The sequence below is a fragment of the Diadema antillarum genome, unplaced genomic scaffold (assembly GCF_040938485.1).
Source record: "Diadema antillarum isolate AM-2024a unplaced genomic scaffold, OU_Dant_1.0 seq00000839_RagTag, whole genome shotgun sequence".
In the NCBI taxonomy this organism is placed as follows: domain Eukaryota; kingdom Metazoa; phylum Echinodermata; class Echinoidea; order Diadematoida; family Diadematidae; genus Diadema; species Diadema antillarum.
The window spans coordinates 440,774-462,768 of record NW_027271715.1 but is presented as its reverse complement, the minus strand read 5'-3'; the positions used below and the strand labels follow the sequence as shown (position 1 = coordinate 462,768).

Below are 21,995 nucleotides of genomic sequence, written 5' to 3'. Positions count from 1 at the left end.
CTTGTGTTACGTATACCATGAATAAAATATTTTGTTTTTACGGCTTCACGGACTCACTGAAGAACAGCCTTTGTCTGACGTGAGTGACCGTGTCGAAATGAAATAAACTCAAACTAAAACAATTATTCGGTTAACATTATGTGTTCTCAGAATGTGTTTGAGTATGTGTGTGTGGGTGGGGGTCAATAGTCCCCCCCCCCCCCCCCACACACACACACACACCTTCAGAGGGAAGAATCTCTAGACAGAACTTTCGGAAAGTTATATGTTGTGTTGTTATTCTATTTTTCAGTTGTTTTCCAAGATTTTTTCTTCTAAGAGACAATAGTGTGTGTGTGTGTGTGTGTGTGTGCGTGTGTGTGTGTGTGTGTGTGTGTATGTGTGTGTGAGTCGATGGCGTATACTAGGCCTATAACTTACTCTAGGGTGTGAGTATATACTTCCGCGGCGGCCGCAGCCTCTATCGATGATAGTGTAATGTCCAGATTATGACCAAATTTCATGCCGAGAGTTTGTTAGGGTCGATGCCAGTCGCTTCGCAGCTGACGTCCCAGAGTTGCTTGGCGAGCGCCATGTCCTTGGCCAACTTAGACTCCTTGGCCAGCTGACAGTTTGCGAAATATCCACCGCTATGTTGTGTGACCGATTCGTCAATGGCACAGTAGATTGTTGTCTGGGCTCCGTCCTTCTCACTCAGTAGAAACAACCTGACAGCAATAAGATAAATATCACAGATATTGCACTCTTGCTATAGTTGAAGTATGACACAATGAAACAAAAATAATTTCATTGCAAACAAAACGAAGTAAAGACAAAGCGAATGCGAGATTCTACAGTCAGTGATTTCAGTCGAAAAATGACATAACCGATCTTCAGAGTACTGGAATGGGAGTCTATTTTTCTGAATGCCTATAGTAATTATTTACGATTATCGTTTGCAGATTACTTTATTTTTTCTGTGTTAGAAGTGACTATGTCATTCAGCTACATATACCTCCCCATTCTTTGACTTTTGGTTTTTTTTTTTAGTTTTGAAGGCACGACAGAATCTGAATTTGTTACTTTGATAACAGGAATAGAGCGAATAACGATGAAACTTTCAATTAGAATATAAAGATAAAGCCAATACAACTCATCACGAGGTCAAGAAAACATATTTACACAAAGAACGCAAATTTACCCCTCAAAACATCTTAGCCTACTAACAGACAGATATAAGCATCGCATCAATGAGACCACTTAATACTCTTTTAACGTTATTGCTATTGTTGTCAGAGTCAGAAATAGTAAACTGAAAATTATAGCAGCAGCTAAATTATAGAAGCACTGAGGAATACTGTTGTCTGCATTATTGGACTTTCGGAATGGAAATGACGCAGATAGCTGCAGCACTTAATGTGGTCACAACAAAACGAAATTAATCACACTGAATCTAATCAAGACTGACTTCACTCAAAGACTGTGACTATAATCACAACTACAAAGTGCTATTAACATATTTTTCTTTCTTTCTTAGGAAGGGGTGGGGGGGGGTGGTGGTGGTACATCCTTTCCTTTCCCAACTCATGAAAATATTAGATTTGAATCAAGAACTTACCACAGCAACGGCGTGAAGAGATAATACCGAATTTTCTTCCCCACTGTAGTCAATGTTGACTTCAAGATATTCGTAAAGATAGTTCCCGGATGTAGCGAGTAGGCTGTCACGTTGGTGCCCGCTAGGCGGCGCGCTAACTCTTTAGTGAAATGCACGTTGGCCAGTTTGCTTCTAGCGTAACGATAGCGGACACTGATACCTGTAGCGGGATGCGATTTTTTTTTCCGTAACCCTAACGCGTCGAAATTGTCAATTGTGGCACTTGAGCAAAGACTATCAGTGTACTAGTTGGTTGCGATACTTGTGTTGCTTTCTTGTATACAGTACCATGGTCGTCTGCTAACCACAGAATCAGATTAGAATGTGAGAATGGCACGCCGCCTTGTGAACTGTCATAACAACGGCTTTGTGTGTGTGTGTGTGTGTGTGTGTGTGTGTTGTGTTGTGTTGTGTGTGTGTGCGTGTTTCCACTTCGCCATCGGCATCGCGTTCTGCTTTGCCGTCTGCTTACACTACTGGTATTCCTGTGGTTTTGTTCGCCGTCTGCTGACACTTTTCCTTTGTCTCGCAAGACTTGCGTTGTTAATGATAATAATAAATATCATTTATAAAGCGCTTATTACAATGTTTCTAAGCGCTGAGTGTCTCGATGAAAACATTAGAAAAGAGAAATTCAGTCATGGAGTACAAATTGTTGTTAAGATGCAAACTCGAAGTTTTCATCAATATCTTGCAAAAGTAAATTGGAAATCTAAGCTTGGAATGAATTATGATATATGTATTATCTAGGCCTATATAGGCGTACAACTGTAGCAATTGCTATTGTTAACATTGATCATGTTTATTAAGCCACGCAGAATCAGATTCGAAGTGGGCATTAGGTCTAATTGGGTAACATGAATACACTACTTGGTTAATTTGGGTTTATACTTCTCCAACCTCACGATGATTGTGCTTTAAAAAAAATGATTCAGAAAGGCGTAGTAGGCTCCTTTTTAGTTCAGGTTCATGTAGATCAAGATATATGATTAAATTCTCATGTACTAACATCCAAGATGAAGATGGGGAGGGAAGAGAAGCTGGGGGAGAGTAATCATCGATTTCGATCGATATGTTAATTCAATCAGCTTTATAAAGGCATTTTGAAACAGCATTTATAAAGCAAACAGCAACTCATTTTCATTCTAATATCACGTACGGTTTGAATTGATCTATCAATATAGATATATAGGTCTATATTTTTTTATGTTCACTTTATCATTGCCAACCCTATAGTTCTCCTCATCAAGTGCCTCGTTACCTCTACCAAAACGACCATCAGTGAAGGAAACCCAAACCCAAAGAGAAATGTGGATTGAGTGAAAGCAGCAATATTAGTAAAACACATCAGTGACAGTTAAAGGAAAATCGCACAATTGTAAAAGATGCAAAAGTTATGCATTTTTAACGTTTTGATGTTGGTACAACTGGATAAGGGGATACTATAAAAACCGCTTTCAGAAAGTAGGGGGAATGATAACTGCCTTTAACATAACTTATGTCAGTATCAGTTAAGTTGATGGAATGTGTAATTTTCATGAAAAATGATTTCTTTGTGGAATTCTCTTCATGTTTTCTTTACATTGTTGTCCACACATGACGTCATGGACTCTAGTAGTCTCCTTATCCAGTGATTACAACACCAAAACTATAAAAATGAATAATTTTTGCATCGATTGTCGGATTTTCCTCAAACTTTCACTAATGTTGCTGCGTTCACTCAATCCATATTGCTCTTTTGGGTTTTGGTTTCCTTTAATATCAAGCAATCATCACTACCATCATTGCTTCAATTAGATTATAAAACTGAGGGATCGATCACAGAAAAGAGTTCTGTGGGATCGACTATAAACATCATTACTATCATGTCACAACTGGATGTCATCTTATCATCTATATCATCACCATGATTGCTACTCGTATTACCATCGTATACAAATTACCACAAGCAATCTTCCTCCACCATATTGCACTTATCTATACTTTTTTTTTCATGTCACCAATCCATCAACAACTTCACGAAATCTCTTGCATATTTTCAGCTTCATCATTTTCATCAGTCTAAATAAGCATTGAATGCGACTATCAATATATTCCTACTCGATCCCTCCCTTCAATGCCCACATGGCCTAGCACCCTTATTGTTAGTCAATTCAATGAAATAATGAAGATAAATGATTGAATATTAAAACACTGATTTGTTTGTTTGTTTGTTTGTTTGTTTATAAGAACACTAGCCGCATTCACACGTGTTAGCTGGTTACCGAGCGCGCTCCAAAACTCGAGTTCTTGTTATACTCGTAACTTTTTATGAAACTTCATGATCGATGTATTAGATATAGAAACAATCACCTGGCATTAACTGGTATCAGATTCCCAGGTGGGTTCATGAGTTTATGAGTAATACGCATTTGTGGAAGCGACTTGAAACGATCGTTTTATAATGTGTTGTTATTTGGCACAAATTAATTTCATTTATTCTAATGGTGAAGGATAACCAAAAGAAAATTAATCTACCCGATATTAGCCAAATTTAAGGTCTTTTCATTAAGTTGGAACATCAAGCATCTGTTCAGAGTCACAGACGCTACTTACGCGTTTTTATAATATGCATTTATAGGAAACTGATATACGTTTAAACGATGTTAGCCATCATATTATGGTGTCCTATATAGCTCCATACCAAGCCTGGACAAAAGTACGGAATCTATCAGCAATGTTGCAATGTGTGTGTGTGTTTTCTTTGCACCGAAAACTCGAGGGCGGGCGCCTGAAAGTGCAATGATTGCACCTTCCATGCACTTTGTGTGTGTGTCTTTGTGTGTATGTGCGAGTGCGTGCAATGTGTGTTGTGTGTTTGTGTGTTTATGTGTTTGTGTGGGTGTGGTAGGTGTGCAGTATATCGTTACTTGCAAAGTTTCGTGTATGCTAACGTAAAAATCGTAATCAAGAGTTATTCTGAAAGAAAATGAAAGCGAGGTCACAGCTGGTCGTTGTTCATGTCTGAAAAAGTAAACATTCTGGTTATAATTATAAAAGTGTCAGAAATTGTGCACTCTATTGTTTAAAAAATGTTTGTTATTCAAACTTCAGCGTGTTTTATGAACACATATTTATATATTTCAAGCTTGAGCCTCCTGTGACCTAGTTTAGCAACCATGTCATAAAGCATTACAAATTTTTCCCCTTAAACGTGATACAACAATGCTAGCAACTATATATGAATAGGTGGTAGACGTAGATATAAGGCTTAGGACATTTGCAGGAGTAGGGTAGGTTAGATTTTTATCATGATTTGTACCTTGAGGTGCTCACAAGCGCTTTATTTGATCTTAAACTGAAATACTGATAAACCAACTGGCCACGACTTCAAAATGACGTCAAAATCACGTCCATTTCCCTTGTTCTTGAAAAAAAGGCGTCTTTCAGATGTATTCCTTGTTTTCTTTTCCAATATACGTTAAAAAGTCATGAATTGACGTGTAAACGACGTGCTCATGACGTTCTGACGTACATCTTGTCTTTAGAATTGTGATCTACACGTCATTAAGACAACTCTTATCTGACCACCAATGACGTCTTTTGGACAACTTCTCTTTGAGCAAAAATACGACATATTGACGTCAGTTTGAAACGTTAATTTGACGTCCAGTATCTTTGTTTATTTTCGTCTAAAACATTTTTTGACGTCAGTCTCGTCTTTAAATTAGTAATTTACACGTCTTTATGACGTCTTTATATAACAACCCAAACCTCAGAAAGACGTCACAAATATGTCGTCTTTTAGACGTCATCCATTTGAGCAGAAATACGACTTTCTGGCGTCAGTTTAAGACGTCTAAATGGTGTCTGCTTTCTTTGCTTATTTACGTTAAACAAACGACAATTATTGCGCCTTTCTGAAGTCTAAATAATGGCGTCATTTTTATATCTTCCATTTGAAAAAAAAAATCGTCTTATTGTTGACAATTTCGACGTCTTTCTGACGACAGTAATGATGTGATAATGTCGTCATTCTGACGACAGTATGTCGCAAAGCAAACTGATATAACTCTATAAAACTCTATAATTAGTAGGCCTAATTATATGACGTTATAAAGACGTCGAAAAACTTACGTAAACATAACGTTAATATGTCGCTAATATAACGTCATAAATACGTCACAAAACAACGTAAATTTAACGTCATAATACGTCATTGATATGACGTGATAAATACGTTGCAAAACAAACTAATATAACTCTACAAAACTATAATTCGTAGACCTGATTATATGACGTCATGAAGACGTCGCAAAACTGACGTGAACATAACGTTCATATGTCGTTAATATAACGTCATAAATACGTCGCAAAACAACGTAAATTTAACGTTATAATGCGTCATTAATATGACGTGATAAATACGTTGCAAAGCAAACCAATATAACTCTGTAAAACTATTCGTAGGCATAATAAAATGACGTCATAAAGACGTCGCAAAATTGACGTGGACATAACGTTAATACGTCGCTAATGCAACGTTATAGATACGTCGCAAAACAACGTAAATTTAACGTTAAACGCGTTGCAAAGCAAACTGATATAACTATAACACTATAATTCGTAGGCCTAATTATGACGTCACAAAGACGTCGCAAAACTGACGTGAACATAACGTTCATATTTCGCTAATATAACGTCATAAATACGTCCCAAAACAATGTAGCCTAAATTTCACGTTATACGTCATTAATATGGCGTGATAAATACGTTGCAAAACAAGCTGATATAACTCTACAAAACTATAATTCGTAGGCCTAATTATATGACGTCATAAAGACATCACAGAACTGACGTGAACATAACGTTCACATGTCGTTAATATAACGTCATAAATATGTCGCAAATCAACGTAAATTTAACGTTATAATGCGTCATTAATATGATGTGATAAATACGTTGCAAAGCAAACCAATATAACTCTATAAAACTATTCGTAGGCATAATAAAATGACGTCATAAAGACGTCGCAAAATTGACGTGGACATAACGTTAATACGTCGCTAATGCAACGTTATAGATACGTCGCAAAACAACGTAAATTTAACGTTAAACGCGTTGCAAAGCAAACTGATATAACTATAACACTCTATAATTCGTAGGCCTAATTATGACGTCACAAAGACGTCGCAAAACTGACGTGAACATAACGTTCATATTTCGCTTATATAACGTCATAAATACGTCCCAAAACAATGTAGCCTAAATTTCACGTTATAATACGTCATTAATATGGCGTGATAAATACGTTGCAAAACAAGCTGATATAACTCCACAAAACTATAATTCGTAGGCCTAATAATATGACGTCATAAAGACATCACAGAACTGACGTGAACATAACGTTCACATGTCGTTAATATAACGTCATAAATATTGCGCAAATCAACGTAAATTTAACGTTATAATGCGTCATTAATATGATGTGATAAATACGTTGCAAAGCAAACCAATATAACTCTATAAAACTATTCGTAGGCCTAATAAAATGACGTCATAAAGACGTCGCAAAACTGACGGGAACATAACGTTCACATGTCGCTAATATAACGTCATAAATACGTCCCAAAACAATGTAGCCTAAATTTCACGTTATAATACGTCATTAATATGACGTGATAAATGCATTGCAAAGCAACGTAAATTTTACTTCACTTATGCGTCGTAAATACGACGTGAATACGTCACAAAATTGACATGAATTTTACGTCTTTAGTTCGTCGCTAATATGACGTCATAAATACGTCGCAAAACTGAAGAAAATTTCACGTTAATACGTCGCTCTTATGACATCATAAATGTGTTGTAAAACAAAGTATGTATTACGGTATTAAGACGTCATTTAAATAACGCTATGAATACGTTGCAAACCAACGTAGATTGCGTCATTAATACGTGTTTATGACGTAAAATTTACGTCGCAAAATTGACGTAAATTTTACGTCATCAATATGTCACCAATATTAGGTAATAAATGTGACCCGCTACAACAAAATGGTCCTAAAGTCGCGCACGGTCGAAGCCGTGAAAATCGAGTTTGAAGTTAGAGCATCAAAATTGGTCAAAACTTACGATTTTCTGAATTTGACATATTATTAGAGTCTGACATGTCTTCTATCATCTGTCGAAATTTTGAAGCAAAATAATGAAAGGAAAGACCAAAAAATAGCGTTTTTCTGGGCCATGTTTTTTTGGCGATACAACGAAGCAGAAACTGGTTCGAACATTTGGATTGAGCGCCACACATAGGCTCCGCCCCTAAAAACGACCAGAGTGATCTCATTGGTCAGTTTGCTGCTTGCCGCTAACCGAAGCTTGAAGCTCGCACACTGCCCAGTCGACTGGTGCGTGCGGGCGGGTTGCGATATGCCTAGCCGCTTCTCCTGACATCCTGGTCACTGATTGGTCGGTGAGGAGACCGCCGACGCTGTGTTTGAATGAGCATTTCGGGGGTTGCTAGGGCTTAACTTCTATTGTCCGGAGGTGAATACTGACTTGCGTGTTTCTTGATTGTGATTGCGTCGCAAGGAGAACTTTTAGGGCGCTTTTCTCGAAACAGTGATTTCCCAGACGTCTTGATATGCTCTCTTTCATACATCGATATCTCCGCTACCGATTATTTTTATTAGACGTGTTATATATCAATTTAAAGCAGAACGATTAGGTAATTGTGTCATGCAATTTTCAAATAATCGACCTCGCCCGACTTTAGGATCATTTTGTTGTAGCGGGTCACAAATACGTCGCAAAACTGACGTAACACATCAGGAGGTCCATAACATGACGTGATAAATTCGTTTCAAAGAGACGGTGAAATCACGTCATTTTCTGGTCATTTTCAGACTTGCGACAACTTTGACCATGTAGTTGCGACCAAATTGAGACGTCTTTTTGACCTCCGTCTGCTAGCTGAGATGTTCATAAAGTTTGTTCCATCCCTTTCTGCCAATTCAACCGCTCATATGACTACTTTAGTATTAGTGATATATGTTTTTCCTAACCAATTTCTGTGCATTTTCTGCACGCATCCTAATGCATCCAGGCTGTAGAAATCGACAACTTCTGCTGATCTGAGATACAACGTCAAACATTGAAATAGATGAATTTACAGGTCTGAAACCTAAAGTAAGGGGAAGTCCAAACTAAAGATAACTTCTTAAAAAAAAAACCCTTGGCAAATAAGAAAATATTATTGGTTAAAGATTGAGGAAAACTTTCTTAAGAAAGGTATCATTCTAATTTTCAACAAATTATAATCGATCAAGAAAATCAGGCAATCTATGACGTTTCCAGCGACTTCCTATACAAGAGAATAGAAAAGAAAGTACATGTATGCAAAATTTCATATTCTAACGTAAAGGCATCATTTACCTTTTGCATATGAAACAAAAACCCAGCATTGGTGCTTCAAAGTAGTTCTTAAATGTGCGTTAGGGATAGAAACAACCAATGTAAATATTTGAACCATTATCATCGATGTTATGTATTTTTAGATATACAAAATGTGTACAATAATTATAATAAAAATGTTTCCAGATTAAACCGTCTACAGTTATGGTTTAGTGAGAAAAATAGTGATATCTCCTTATATTTCATTCTTTATTGAAAACGTTTTATATGGTGGGATGTGGAATGACCTACACATGCATCAAAAGTGATATCTTGAACATTTTTTAAAACACTGTTCTCAACGGTAATCAGGACCTTTAAAATACATGTTTGTATTCCATTTTAAATTCATCCTCTTTAGTAATCACTCCAAATATTTTACAAATAACCTCTGTGACATGAGTTCTATTACTTCATCAAAACATCATGGAAAATACATTTCAAATAAATTTCTCAATGATATCTTTACAAATGCCTACGAAGGAGAAAATTATCAAAATACTCTTCATAAATTAAGTGACGAGCACATCAAAACACCACTTTTCTGCGGGGGAGGGGGCAGAATGAATTTTTGAACACTGTGTAGGTGATTAATTCCTAGTGGAGTCAACATCTTGGTTTCGAACCAATGTTGGCTCAACCTTCACATGCACGTAGTTATGTCGTGCCACGCTGGACTAACCATTCATGTAAACATCACATGGATGTTGGCACAATGTTTCATTGAATACTGTCATTGCTTTTAACATCTTTAAACCGTAGATTTTTTTTATGTTTATACAAATGCGATCCTATACACTAACCCTTCACAGACAGCTGTGAACGCCATCCTAACAGTTGACTAGCAAATTACTATATCATACACTATCTCAGCTGTTGTAAAACAAAAACAAAAGAACAATCGTATGGATGTAATTTATACGGTTTTTGTCAAAAAACATAGACTTACATTTTTGTACGTTCACACACGTATACACATATACACGCACACACACGCACGTAAAAAGCCTTCGAGATTTTTATATATACAATCACTTATTTAGACGTAAAGATGTATTAATTTATATTGTTTAAAAGTTTTATATAGTTATTATAAATCTGATACATATTTACACACTTGTGTATGTTAATGCACACCACACCCAACACAACGTTGATTTATACAGATTAATATGTCTTTAATGTTATATATTTCTGACAATGACATTGACATTGTATTGCTGTATATCTCTTGTGTGTTTATCATGTCTATGTATCCATGAGTTAAACGTGTGCTCTGTATATTGTATGTATCGATGTAACTTGTATGCATGCTAACAAAACAAATTTCCAGAAACGGACAATAAAATCGAATTTAATTGAATTGAAATGAAATTTCTTTTACCTCGCGGCCTATGTACACATCATTATATCAAGCAGCACTATTATCCTACCCCCCCCCCCAAAAAAAAAAATAAAATAAAATCATTCGTGGCTTGTCAACGGACACCACCTGACGCTCACTCCACTTTTGAGGCTGCCGCGTACACACGAAGAAAAAAAGGTTCAATAAGGGAGCTAGAAGGGTTCGAAGTCGCGAAAATGGGTGCAAACTACACGATTTGAGAAAATGGTGGAACTTTGCTTCTTATATGGTTCATTTTGGGTTCGATCTTGCCACGGTCATTGACGGTGCAATATTACGCCCCAAACTAGTCTCAAAACAAAGGCCATCCTATGGTGTTGCTCGGCACTAAAATGCAATATTACATATCCTTGTGCTGATATTATGAACATATATTTTTTGATATCAGGAAACTTAAATATCTTTCATATTCTATAATCATTCATCGAGAGTATATTTTCAAATTAAGTTGAGTCCATGATGAAAGGGGTCTACTAAAAAAACAAAAGTAGAATACTTGATTGCTTGTCTGGTATTGACCAATCACATTGTACACATAACCTAGGAGGTTTAACAGATGAAGTTCCAACTGGATGTAATTATTCAAATAGTCGTCAGATTTCTATTGCTGTACAAAACAATTCCACAGGTGCATTTGTGCCTTCGCTGATCGGGATTGGATGCCGCCGTCTCACTGAGCAATCTGAAGATTCATTTTGGACGTTTACATAATTTTGGCTATATTTTGCTTCAAATGAAATCCTAAACTTTAAGATAAAAACATATAAAACAAAAGTCAATTCTGAACAGAAATATTATCGTGCAAAAGTGTTAATCAGAGCTGTTTCATGTGAAAGTGTTTAAACTGTACCCTGGATAGCCGGTTTATTTTATCACTTTTCCTCATGATTCTGACAAAGCAAACTGATATGAATCTTCAAATAGAATTCTCTATCAATAGGAACATCAGATTACTGCCCAGGCATGCCTATTAGAATAATGTTCGTTTTATTTCATTTTTTTGAGCAATTTCTATTCGTGTATCCCCGTGTCTTTAACATTCACCTAACCTATCTCTTATTGTTAGGGATGTCGAAACGTAATTACCATTACAAAGACATATCTTCCTGTTTGTGGTTCATTCTTGCTGAGGTGCAATATTGAGCCCATAACAAGTCTCAAAGAAAGACCCATATGGTGTTGATTGACACTTGAATACAATATTGCATACCGTCGTGGTGCTACTATGTACATGAATTTTTAAAGACATCATAAAACTTGATGTTCTCCCATAATTTCATAATCATTCATCGGAGCATCTTTAAATGAAGTTGAGTCTTTGATGAAAGGGTCTGCGAACAAGCTAACGAAGAATACTTGACTGCTCGTCTGGTATTGACCAATCGAAATGGAATATGTCACAGCATTCCCTGCATGCTTACTGTGCGATGATGGAATCAAACCCTACTACACGCTAAAGATTTTCGTTGCGACTCGATCTCGGGACAGAAAAAAAAAGTCAATATTTTTTCAAGGCCCTCAAATCTGGAATTCCATCCACTCTGATGTGAAATGTAAGAAAACGGTACAAAGTTTAAAGGAAGCTTTAAAACGTATTTTACTTGAAAGGTTTTCTGGAAGTTACCAATATCATTTTACGAATTTATAAGAGACTAGCAAGATAGGGTGTGTTTGTGAAAATGACATCTTGTGTATTGCTAATATGCACTGGTCCATGTTTTTGTCTGTGTATGCATGTGTGTGTATGTGTGAGTGTGTGTGTGTTTGTGTGTGTGTGTGTGCCAATGTTTTTCTCTGTATATACAATGTATTTACTTTTCCGGGATTAGTTTTCAATAAGGCCAATTGCCTTCTCACTCACCCCTTCACTTGATATCTTTTGCTGTTTGTTTGCTTTGTTTGTTTGTCACATTGTCATTTTATTCATACCATTGTCACATTTTATGTATGCATATTTTATTAAGTAAACGTAAAGGAAATGATAAACTAAAATCATTTAGAGAGCAAACTCGCGGATATATAAGGGTGCAAACTACACGATTTATTTTTAAGGGTTGATTTTTTCCCCTTTTTTTTTCATGGATTCATGCACGGTAAAGCCTAAGGGTAAAATGCACGCACATGAAAAATGTAAGCACATGTTTCCGTGTGCTTGCAAACACCACATTTTAGAATGAATAAAGACTAGCTGTGATAGTGGAATTTCTCATGAATAAATAATAAAGCATTAAAACCCTGGCTATTGTTCAACACCAATGTCAGGGTGTTAACCACATACTCCCATACACACCCATTGACCCCTGTGTAAAGTGAAAATTTTGTACACAGGGTTGGAAATAGAGCAAAATCTGTAACCTAACTGTGAAATTGATCATGGATTTCATGAAACTGATTTGTGTTTTAAACCACCTCCAACGAAATTGTACACTATACAACTATCTCCCATATCAATGATAGTGTTATCTGATATATAGTTACTGAATTATTAAGAATCAAAAGTGGAAATTTTTTTTAAAACGCCTATTAATCCATAGAATACATTCGATGCAAAATAATGACATGGATGTTTCCTAGAGTGTCAATTCACGGACCCAGTAATTTGGTCACCTGGTGTGGGCATGTTCATTCTTTTCTTGAACATGATTTATGAATTCAATGAATTGTTGAGTCGTGCAAACTTATGTGCACATAAGTTGACTCCCAGATGGCTCATTGTACAGCTCGTTCATGCGTGTTTGAGCTGAGCATCTAGCGCAAATTCCATTTCCATAGCAGATCAGCTCTTCTGAGGCTTTTCGTAGCGGCTTACTGCAACTCTGACTTCAAAATTATTTTGTCCACTTCATAATATCAAGACCCCGCAGATTCCTACCACGTGGAAAATGGTGAGTTAAAACATCATCGTTAAGCATGATTTGAAATATCCACAATGTTCTCGACCAAGGCCTTACTCTCGATATTACCCTTCATCAAATTTCTTGTATCTGTTATGTTTTTGGTTGTATAGCCATGTCTTATAATGTAGGCTTGCAGGCAGTAATATCAAAATGTTCATTTTAGAGTTCTGTTAAAACTGGCTAGTTTTATGCGTGCTGTTTTCTGTTCTATTTTGTTTTGTTTCGTAACCATTCTGTGGAATTAGAGCAGCTTTAGCGATAAAATGCCTTGCTAAAGACGTCATGGCATTCCGATTTCAGATTTCAGATTCATCTATTGTTCATTTAGGAAATTCTTTTTGTTGGTACATGGGCGTGCACATAGGAATATCTACATACATGCACAAACTCACATATATTCATGTACATGTACACATTATAAATGATACAATTTTTACTACATACACAATTATACAAGCATAATTTATACTCACAATACTGTGAACACATACATAATCACAAATTTCAAGTAATTCTTTATATTTACCGATCAACAACAAAACAAAATAGTTAAGAAAACGTGGAATCGGATATTCCTATAGGAAGTGTATCCTTAACATAACCTTTACGCCACCCCCCCCCCCCACACACACACAAACACACATCCCCAAGGATAATACATCGCGTCGTGCCATACCACATTTGATTAATAACGAATAAAAGGAACGGAACTGAAGTTGATGAATAATTGTTGATAAACTCATGGATAAATAGACTAGTGTACTAACTGAACTTATAATGGCAAACATTGCACGCTTATCTTTATGCTGGGATAATTCTCTGTAGTCAGGTAGTGTTAGTGGTAGACTTAAGTTCACCCTGTATGCAGCAAGGCAGTGCATAAAAATTGAACTATACATTAAGCTGCCATGGAGAGAGTTATGTAGTCACATTTACATAAGTTAGCTCTTCTGCAAAATTATTACACACGCATGAACAGTGGCCTTGAACTCATGACACTTGATTTTCCTTTTCAGGTATTCAAGCAAGATACAATAATTTGCGCGCATTCTCCTGATCACGTAAACTGATATGCAATTCTGAAGGACAGAGTGATTCCTCAACAGAATATGTAAGTTTCATTAATGGATTAATCCGTAATACATGTACACTTGTATATGTATTTTCAGGTTATTGATTCATCTAGATTTTCAGCATGTGATATCCGTGAAGTATATTATATTAAAGCGTATTATTACACATGAACGCAGTTTTATCAGTTACTATAACGTAGCCACCGTTTAGTGGGTTGCGGAAAATTTGATAAGACTATAGTGCAATTTTTGATACCATCAATAATCAAGAGATATGTTACTCAAGTGGACCATCGCGATCATTCATTCTTGCCTTTTCCGTTCTACGTCTTCTCAGTTTTTTTTTTTTTTTTGGACTTTTTCCTGAAAACTCCATGATGGATTGTAACTCATACAGGCAGCATCTCTACCCCGCAAGAATCTTCATTTTTTTCATTTTTTATTTATTTATTTATTTATATATTATTTATTTTATTTTAACTTGTACACTGATAGTCTTTGCTCAAGTGAGACAATTGGCAATTTCGACGCGTTAGGGTTACGGAAAAAAAAATCGCTAGCGGGATAAGACGACCGGAAAACTATTCTTCAGCAGTGACACAGTTGTAATGGTATAAATACTAAATTTGAATGTTCAAGGGAAGAAATTCTGGTCTGGGATTGGTCGTATTGCAATCATGTGATCATGACCGTGACTAATGCAGCAAGGATGGAAATCGGTAAATTACTTGCAGTGACGTCACATCAAGTAATGTAATTCCAGAACTTATCTGTTCGCCAACGGGGCTGGAATGATGTGCATTTACGTGGTCATATATTGGGTCCTTTTTTCTCCGAAAAAAAAAGAGAAAGAATAACTCTCTCCGGAATTCCAAGTGGTAAAGATAATAGGCATCACAACACAAACCGAAGGTGACCAACGTACAACACGTACGTCAATCACGAAAACACCAGCACAGCTCGTAGTGGCGTCCGGACAAGTTATGGAGATAAAATAAAATATATGAACCTGATCAGAAGTAGTTGTAGTAAACGTAAAGGTATAAAAATGTATTAAAAATCACAAATATTTGCCGTGGATGGACTTGTTGGTTGATTTCACTCTTTCTCCATATTATGAAAACAATACAAGATTCATCCCTCATGGAAGGTTTTTGTCAGTACGTATGTTTGTCTGACAGATTGTAAACTGGTTAGCAGGCCGATATAACTACCATTAAAATTGTCAAGTGTACAAAATCAGAACAATCGTTGCCTCCTACCTTCAGCTAACTTATTGCTGTAGTCTACCATCGCTGGGTCAGAAATGAATACGTGAGCGAGTGAAGATACGCTGATGATCCGACTGGGGGCGCTCTTCTTTAGCAGGTCAATCAGTGCCATGGTGAGAACGAAGTGACCCACGTGGTTGGTTGTCATGACAATATCAAAGCCCTCCGACTGCACGCTGTTCCTATCCCCACCAATTCCTGTGTAAAGGTTCAATGTTCGATTCCAGACGTGCTTGTTATTAAATGTTAATGCGAATCCGTTTGCTGTTTTTTCCCCTACTCTCTTTCTCCGTTAGCTTGCATATTAGACAGTCACCTTTATTAGCATTTTGATGCCGAGAATGTGCATTAATATTTCTCAAAATAGTTCATGAGATGACGACTTATGTTTTATCAAATCATTCACTCTAAAATTTTAGAATTGCAAAACCAGTTAAGTAAATGTGTCATTTCCTTTGAGGGCTATTACATAACGGAATGTCGGGCATTGAGGTGTATTGTTATAAGTCCAAGAGATATTCGACGTATTCAGTTGGGTAATAGGTTAGGTCAAAATAAATGTTGCTAGAATCGCAAATCAAGACTATATGGTCAGTCACCCGCATTGTTGATGAGGATATCGAGACGATCCTCCTCCTTCAAGATCTGATCAGCGAAAGCTCGAACCGACTTGAGGTCAGACGTGTCCACCTGTTTGAAGACCACATTGTCGCTTCCTGATCTCTGGCGGACCTCTGCCAGAGCTGCTTGAGCTTTGGTCGGGTTACGACAAGCCATGATAACCCGCGCCCCTCGGCTGGCTAGGTCCACGGCTGTCTCGCGTCCGATGCCAGCATTGGCGCCTGGTAGGAAAAGACACCAACAGACTTAAGAATTAAGATTAAACACCATGGTAACCTGATCGCTTGGTCGAGGCAATCACCATCTATCAAAAACATTTCGCTTCAATATGCTGGCAGGATTCTACAAACGTGAGGAAAATCTCAGCGCGGCAGGTTTACGTGTTTATAGAAAAAGTACCTTAATATGCCTTAGAAACTTTGACATTGTATATGCCATTATTATGTATCAAACTGTAAGCCTTCCAGGCGAATTACTTGCAGAAGGGTGAGGCGGGTCCATTTTGTGAAGAACGATGAGACGAGAAGCTGGAATCTGAAAAAGATTGTAATCAACTTCATCAAGCGGAGAGAGCGCGCGGGCCATTTTGTAAGGATTTGTGCCCAACATGAACGATGACATAACTGAATTGTTGAAGATGACCATATCATTTTGATTTTAGTCAATATAGTACGGGTACAGGCGTCAGAAATATTGGCTTGAATTGTGAACTGGCACTACATTCCACCCGACTTTAAGGCCAGCAACTTAAAGGGAGGGTAATGAATAGGCCTACCCATTAGCCGACATCACTTCCCGGCTTTCCTGATACCATAGAAGATCACTTTTGTCACCATTGATGGTACTACATTTTATGTGTCTTGCTTGATTTGCACTGCTCTTACACAAGGATATTTTTACGTTATTGTGAAAACATTAGGACAGGTCTCATTTGTGTAGACCAAATCTTACAGTTTATGAACAAAACGCAGAGTTTAGATGAACAAGATAGCATAGTTATGCAGATTGGGTGGACTCAGTAAACTTTCAATCCAAAGATCCCCGACGCCCATCTGGTTCCTTGATTCTCTTCCCTCAGCAGTCGATACCAAATCACAAGGATTAATTCATCTCAGCTCAGTTCTTGTAGACTGTGTAAATGCGATTGTGTAATTATGAAATGATATCAGTTAAAGACACAAATTAATTGCGCCCATTGTGGCGTCAAGCTTTCAAGAGGGCGTTTGCATGTAAGAACGAGAACTTTACCGTAACCTGTATGTGCATACTATTGTTTGTTCTTTTCAGACGAAATAATGCATGACGTAACAGGATTATTCAAGCATCCGTATTCCTCAAGTGTATCACCCAACACACCCAGTTTGTGTGGATTTGTGGTGATCGTATGGGACAATTCGTGAAGCTGAATATGAAGCTACAGCAATTACGAACATTTTGTTCTACGACAAATTTCTGGGTGTGGATTACGGGGTTGTGCTTTAAATATAGCGGTTCAGAGAGACAAAATCAAGGACTCTGTGGCTGAACACTACCCGTACTTCTGTCTATCAGTGCCTATCTATACGGTCTTATTGAATAACAATGGTGATGTTATACTATAGTAAACATACCACGCCAAGTTGTAGGCCTACTTCACGCACTTGGGAATTATTTGTAGGCTTCGTAGTTGTCTCTGAAAATCTCCGACTCTACAATATTAATTCTAGCCTAAGACATTGATCAGTGTAATAATATATTTTTCAGTTTTGATTTGATTCTCCTTCTTATTTGAATTTGTGTCCCCTTACATGAATTCAATGTTGATTGAAAATGTACATGTATTTTTACATGGTATTTGAGTAAGACATTACTTCCTCCAATCCTATTATACATCTCTTGAAATAGAAAAAATCTCATTAGTCTGAAACGAAAGTGAAAAGAGAAATCATCCTCTTCTTATTAACTCTTGCCTAAACTGTCCCGGAAGTGGCGCCCATGTATTTCACTACCCTTCGTGCAGTGTTAACCCTGTTACAGAAGTTCGATATGTCTCTATAGTTACCTGTAATGATGACAGTTTTGCCATCGAGACTAACTTTGCTCCTAACACGCCTGGTCCCTCGAAAGAACCAAACCCAGTACGCCCCGTACGAAGCGACGAGAAATCCAGCAATACGAACCGATAACGGAGCGACAAGCAACCAGTTCGTGCCTTGATGAACCAACTCTGAGCAGTAAGAAAGTGTGTCTCTGGCAAGATCCATTATGAGATGCGATCCGACTATCAACCAGGTTTAATGTTGATATTACGCTCTATGTTCTCTTTGCTGATGTGTTCTAAGCTGAGTAGAGTCAGGGAGGTGACCTCCCTGGTGGAGTGATGTAATGATCGAATGTCAGACTCCACCAACTTCACAGGGGCTGCAGCCTCTACAGCACGAACAGTGCACGAATAGTCCTCTATTCAAAAAGGCTATCATACTCAACGTACTGTGTGCTGTTAGCAAGTCGGTGTACATGTGCTCAGTAGTCCTTTTGTATCCGTGCGTACTCAACTGTTTCGCTCAAAACAATTCAACACTGGCCAGCCAGGCGTGCAGTATACTTCCGCTAATAATTTTTTTGACTTGTTTAATTTTTGAACTTTAGTCTATACAGAGGATTTGGCATAATTGTTGCACGGATCGATCAAAATTATGTTGCGGGTTGGGAAACGGGAACTAGTACGGACAATAATTCACGTAATTGTTTCAGAACTGGATATAAGGCTAAGACAAAAACAACTTAGCTGCGATTGCACTTGAGAAACAAAGTCGGATTTACCCTGAAGCCTTTCTCGTTTATAAATTGACAACACAATGGCACACAAAATAACGACCGCATGAACCTAGTTGTAGATCGTGTGGATAATAATACTACACTCTTAAAACATCCGAGTCAGAACTGACCCGGAACTTGGTTCATTGGGGTCATACACCGTTCCGGGTCAGAAATGACAAGGAATGGGGTCAGATATGACCCATTCAGAGTCATGAATTGGGTCAGGGTGACCCCATTCGGGGTCTTCATGACCAAATTCCAAGTCATTTTTTACCCGGAACGGTGTGTGACCCCAACGGACCCAGTTCCGGGTCGGTTCTGACTCGGAATTTTTTAGAGTGTATAATCATTTCATATCCTTTGGTATTTCCAGGAGGAAAGGAAGAAGAATAGGTAATTTGGGAATTCGGATCCGAATAAAAGCATGTGATGGCATGAATATAGTCGACTCCCATTATAACGAAGTCGTCTGGACCGCCATTTCTTTTTTCGCTATGTAGTACCAAAATTTTGTTATGACCGAACAAATAGAGTATTATTATAATAGACGATAATTTTGAAACCCAAATTTGCATTTTGTTGTAACCGGAATTTGGTTATAATCGTGTTCGTCAAAACGAGGGTGCTCCCTCTAGAAGCTCTCTCTATTATATAAATATATATCAACCTCACCTAAGTCGATCTCACACTACAGTCAAGTCAAGGAAAAATAACGCCCAAAATGAATATAAATACATGTTAATATTTCTATTGATTGTGTATATAGGTAAGTCAAAACTCACGATTCCCGCAAGTAAAAAAAATTATCCGATCTCTTTAGATTAGGGTTAGACTGTAATATGCAAGCACACCCTTTAATAATGTCGAAATAGAGCACACTGTATCTATATACCACTGATCACTGCGTTATGGCGTCTTTTTTTCTTCCCCACGAAAATCGTATACCATGTTCGTTCCGCCGACCTTGACAATTAAATAATGGAGATACAGTGTATTCAAAGTATGAATGTGTGAGTGTGTATGTGTGTGTGTGTGTGTGTTCACCAGACTGCTATGTCGTCTGTTCACGATGATTTCCCATTGAATGTGGAATCTTATCCCTCGATCTTGTCTGCGAAAGATCCGTTTTCTCTTCCTCTGACTCTCTCTCCCTCTCTCTCTCTCTCTGTCATGTTGCGATTGTCCACTCTCAACCTCATGGACAGCAACGACAGTAAGTGAAAGAAAGCTAAAAGTGTATAGCAAGAAATTATCTAATTCACACAAAATCATGTCTGATTCGAAATAAGTTGAATCTTTATGTAACCTAAAACAATGACAATAATAGCAAATCGCACGCTTACTTGAGAGAGAGATCAGTCTCAAGGTGTGTACGGTGATTTTGGGATTAATATACAGGCAGGAAGCTAGGAAGAGAAAAACAGAAAGGAGAGGAAGTGAGAGAGAGAGAGAGAGAGAGAGAGAGAGAGAAAGAGAGAGAGGGCGGAGGTGCAGTTGAAAGAAGTTTCCCGTTGTAAAATATATATATATATATATATCTCTTTTTAAACAAGAATGAAAAACATGTTAAGATTCGAGTCACCACAAATTTGTCATCGTGAAGTTACTTAAAACGTATCAGTAAATTTGTGCTTAACGCATGTCATGACCGGTTTTAGTGTTGCCAACATTGTTCATTGCATTTTGAGGAATGTGGTTGGGTATTTTTTTCTGTTACTCTCCGTGTTCGATCTGCACTTTATGAACATCAAGTAAAAAAAAAGAAGGAACTATTTGTATAGAATTTGAAATCGATTTGAACTCGCGTCACCCACTGCGCCTACCGAGTAGTACCACCGAGCCGAAGACAGCTCACTCATCCCTTGGTCTCATCATGGCTTTATGGGTCTCATTCATAATTCATTAGTTTCTAGTCAGACGAGTTATATTAAAACAATGAATGTTTTGCAAATTTTTAATTTGATTTTTACGTCTTTGCGGAGTGTAGTTACAAATATTTTCCTTTTTTTTCAAAATCGTTAACTTGAATGTGACAAAGATTAGAAAAAAGCATAGTCCGAGATTGGTGCACGCCATCTCAGCTGCCCGAAAAACAAAAACAACAACCAGCTGAATAGGTCGAAATATTGGAAAGTTCAGGCAAAGTTGATTCCTGTTGCTGCTACAGTATTAAGCTATTAATCAAATAATACACTGACAAACAGAGCCGTCATCACACATTTTTATTTTCTTGAGGTGACTTGTACAGGACCTGATAATGCAAATAAGAAAAGAGGTGTATATTAGATAATGTGTGTCACATACATAGTGAACAACACATCGAATGCACGCAAGAAGAGGCAATGGAAGTTAAAAACTCCGTTTCTATCTCAAAGGCGATCTAAAAAGCAACAACTAAATTTCATCTGGTATGAAATTACCTGCCTGATTATTCAAGTGATGTGCAATACCAGTAAAAAAAAATTAGACCCACTGATTCTAATCTGTTGAATGTTGAAAGTATAGTCAATGTAATGCAATTTTTTTTTTTTGACAAACTCGATGAGCTGGGGCCATGTTCCTAGTCAAGGCGTGCTTATGAAGATAGACCCATGCCCTTCCAATGTTTCATATAAAAGGGTCTAATGTATTTTTGAAGCCAATTGGAAATGTTCCCTATTGTACAGTTTACCTTCAATCATGTCAATTTGACACTATTCTGTATTTTTTCTCCCCATACTTTTTAATCATATCGTACCCAACTATGTGTATTAATGCGTTAGAACAATTTGTGTGATTATTCATGGCATATGAATATTATGGTAATAACAATAATAATAGCAGAAGCCTCTGGTAGAGCAGTGGCAACACTGAAGAGGCTAA

General features: G+C 37.3%; 1 protein-coding gene across 1 annotated transcript; it reads right to left on the bottom strand.

The window, feature by feature from the left end:
* Positions 1 to 499: 499 nt before the first annotated feature.
* On the bottom strand, positions 500 to 21,814 carry LOC139740167 (retinol dehydrogenase 11-like). The gene is made up of 6 exons (XM_071650755.1): positions 21,805 to 21,814; positions 18,376 to 18,594; positions 16,313 to 16,555; positions 15,705 to 15,911; positions 1,598 to 1,796; positions 500 to 707 (listed from the first exon to the last, which is right to left on the bottom strand). Exons 1-6 carry the CDS (start codon positions 21,812 to 21,814, stop codon positions 500 to 502), a joined length of 1,086 nt encoding a protein of 361 aa, XP_071506856.1.
* Positions 21,815 to 21,995: the final 181 nt, after the last annotated feature.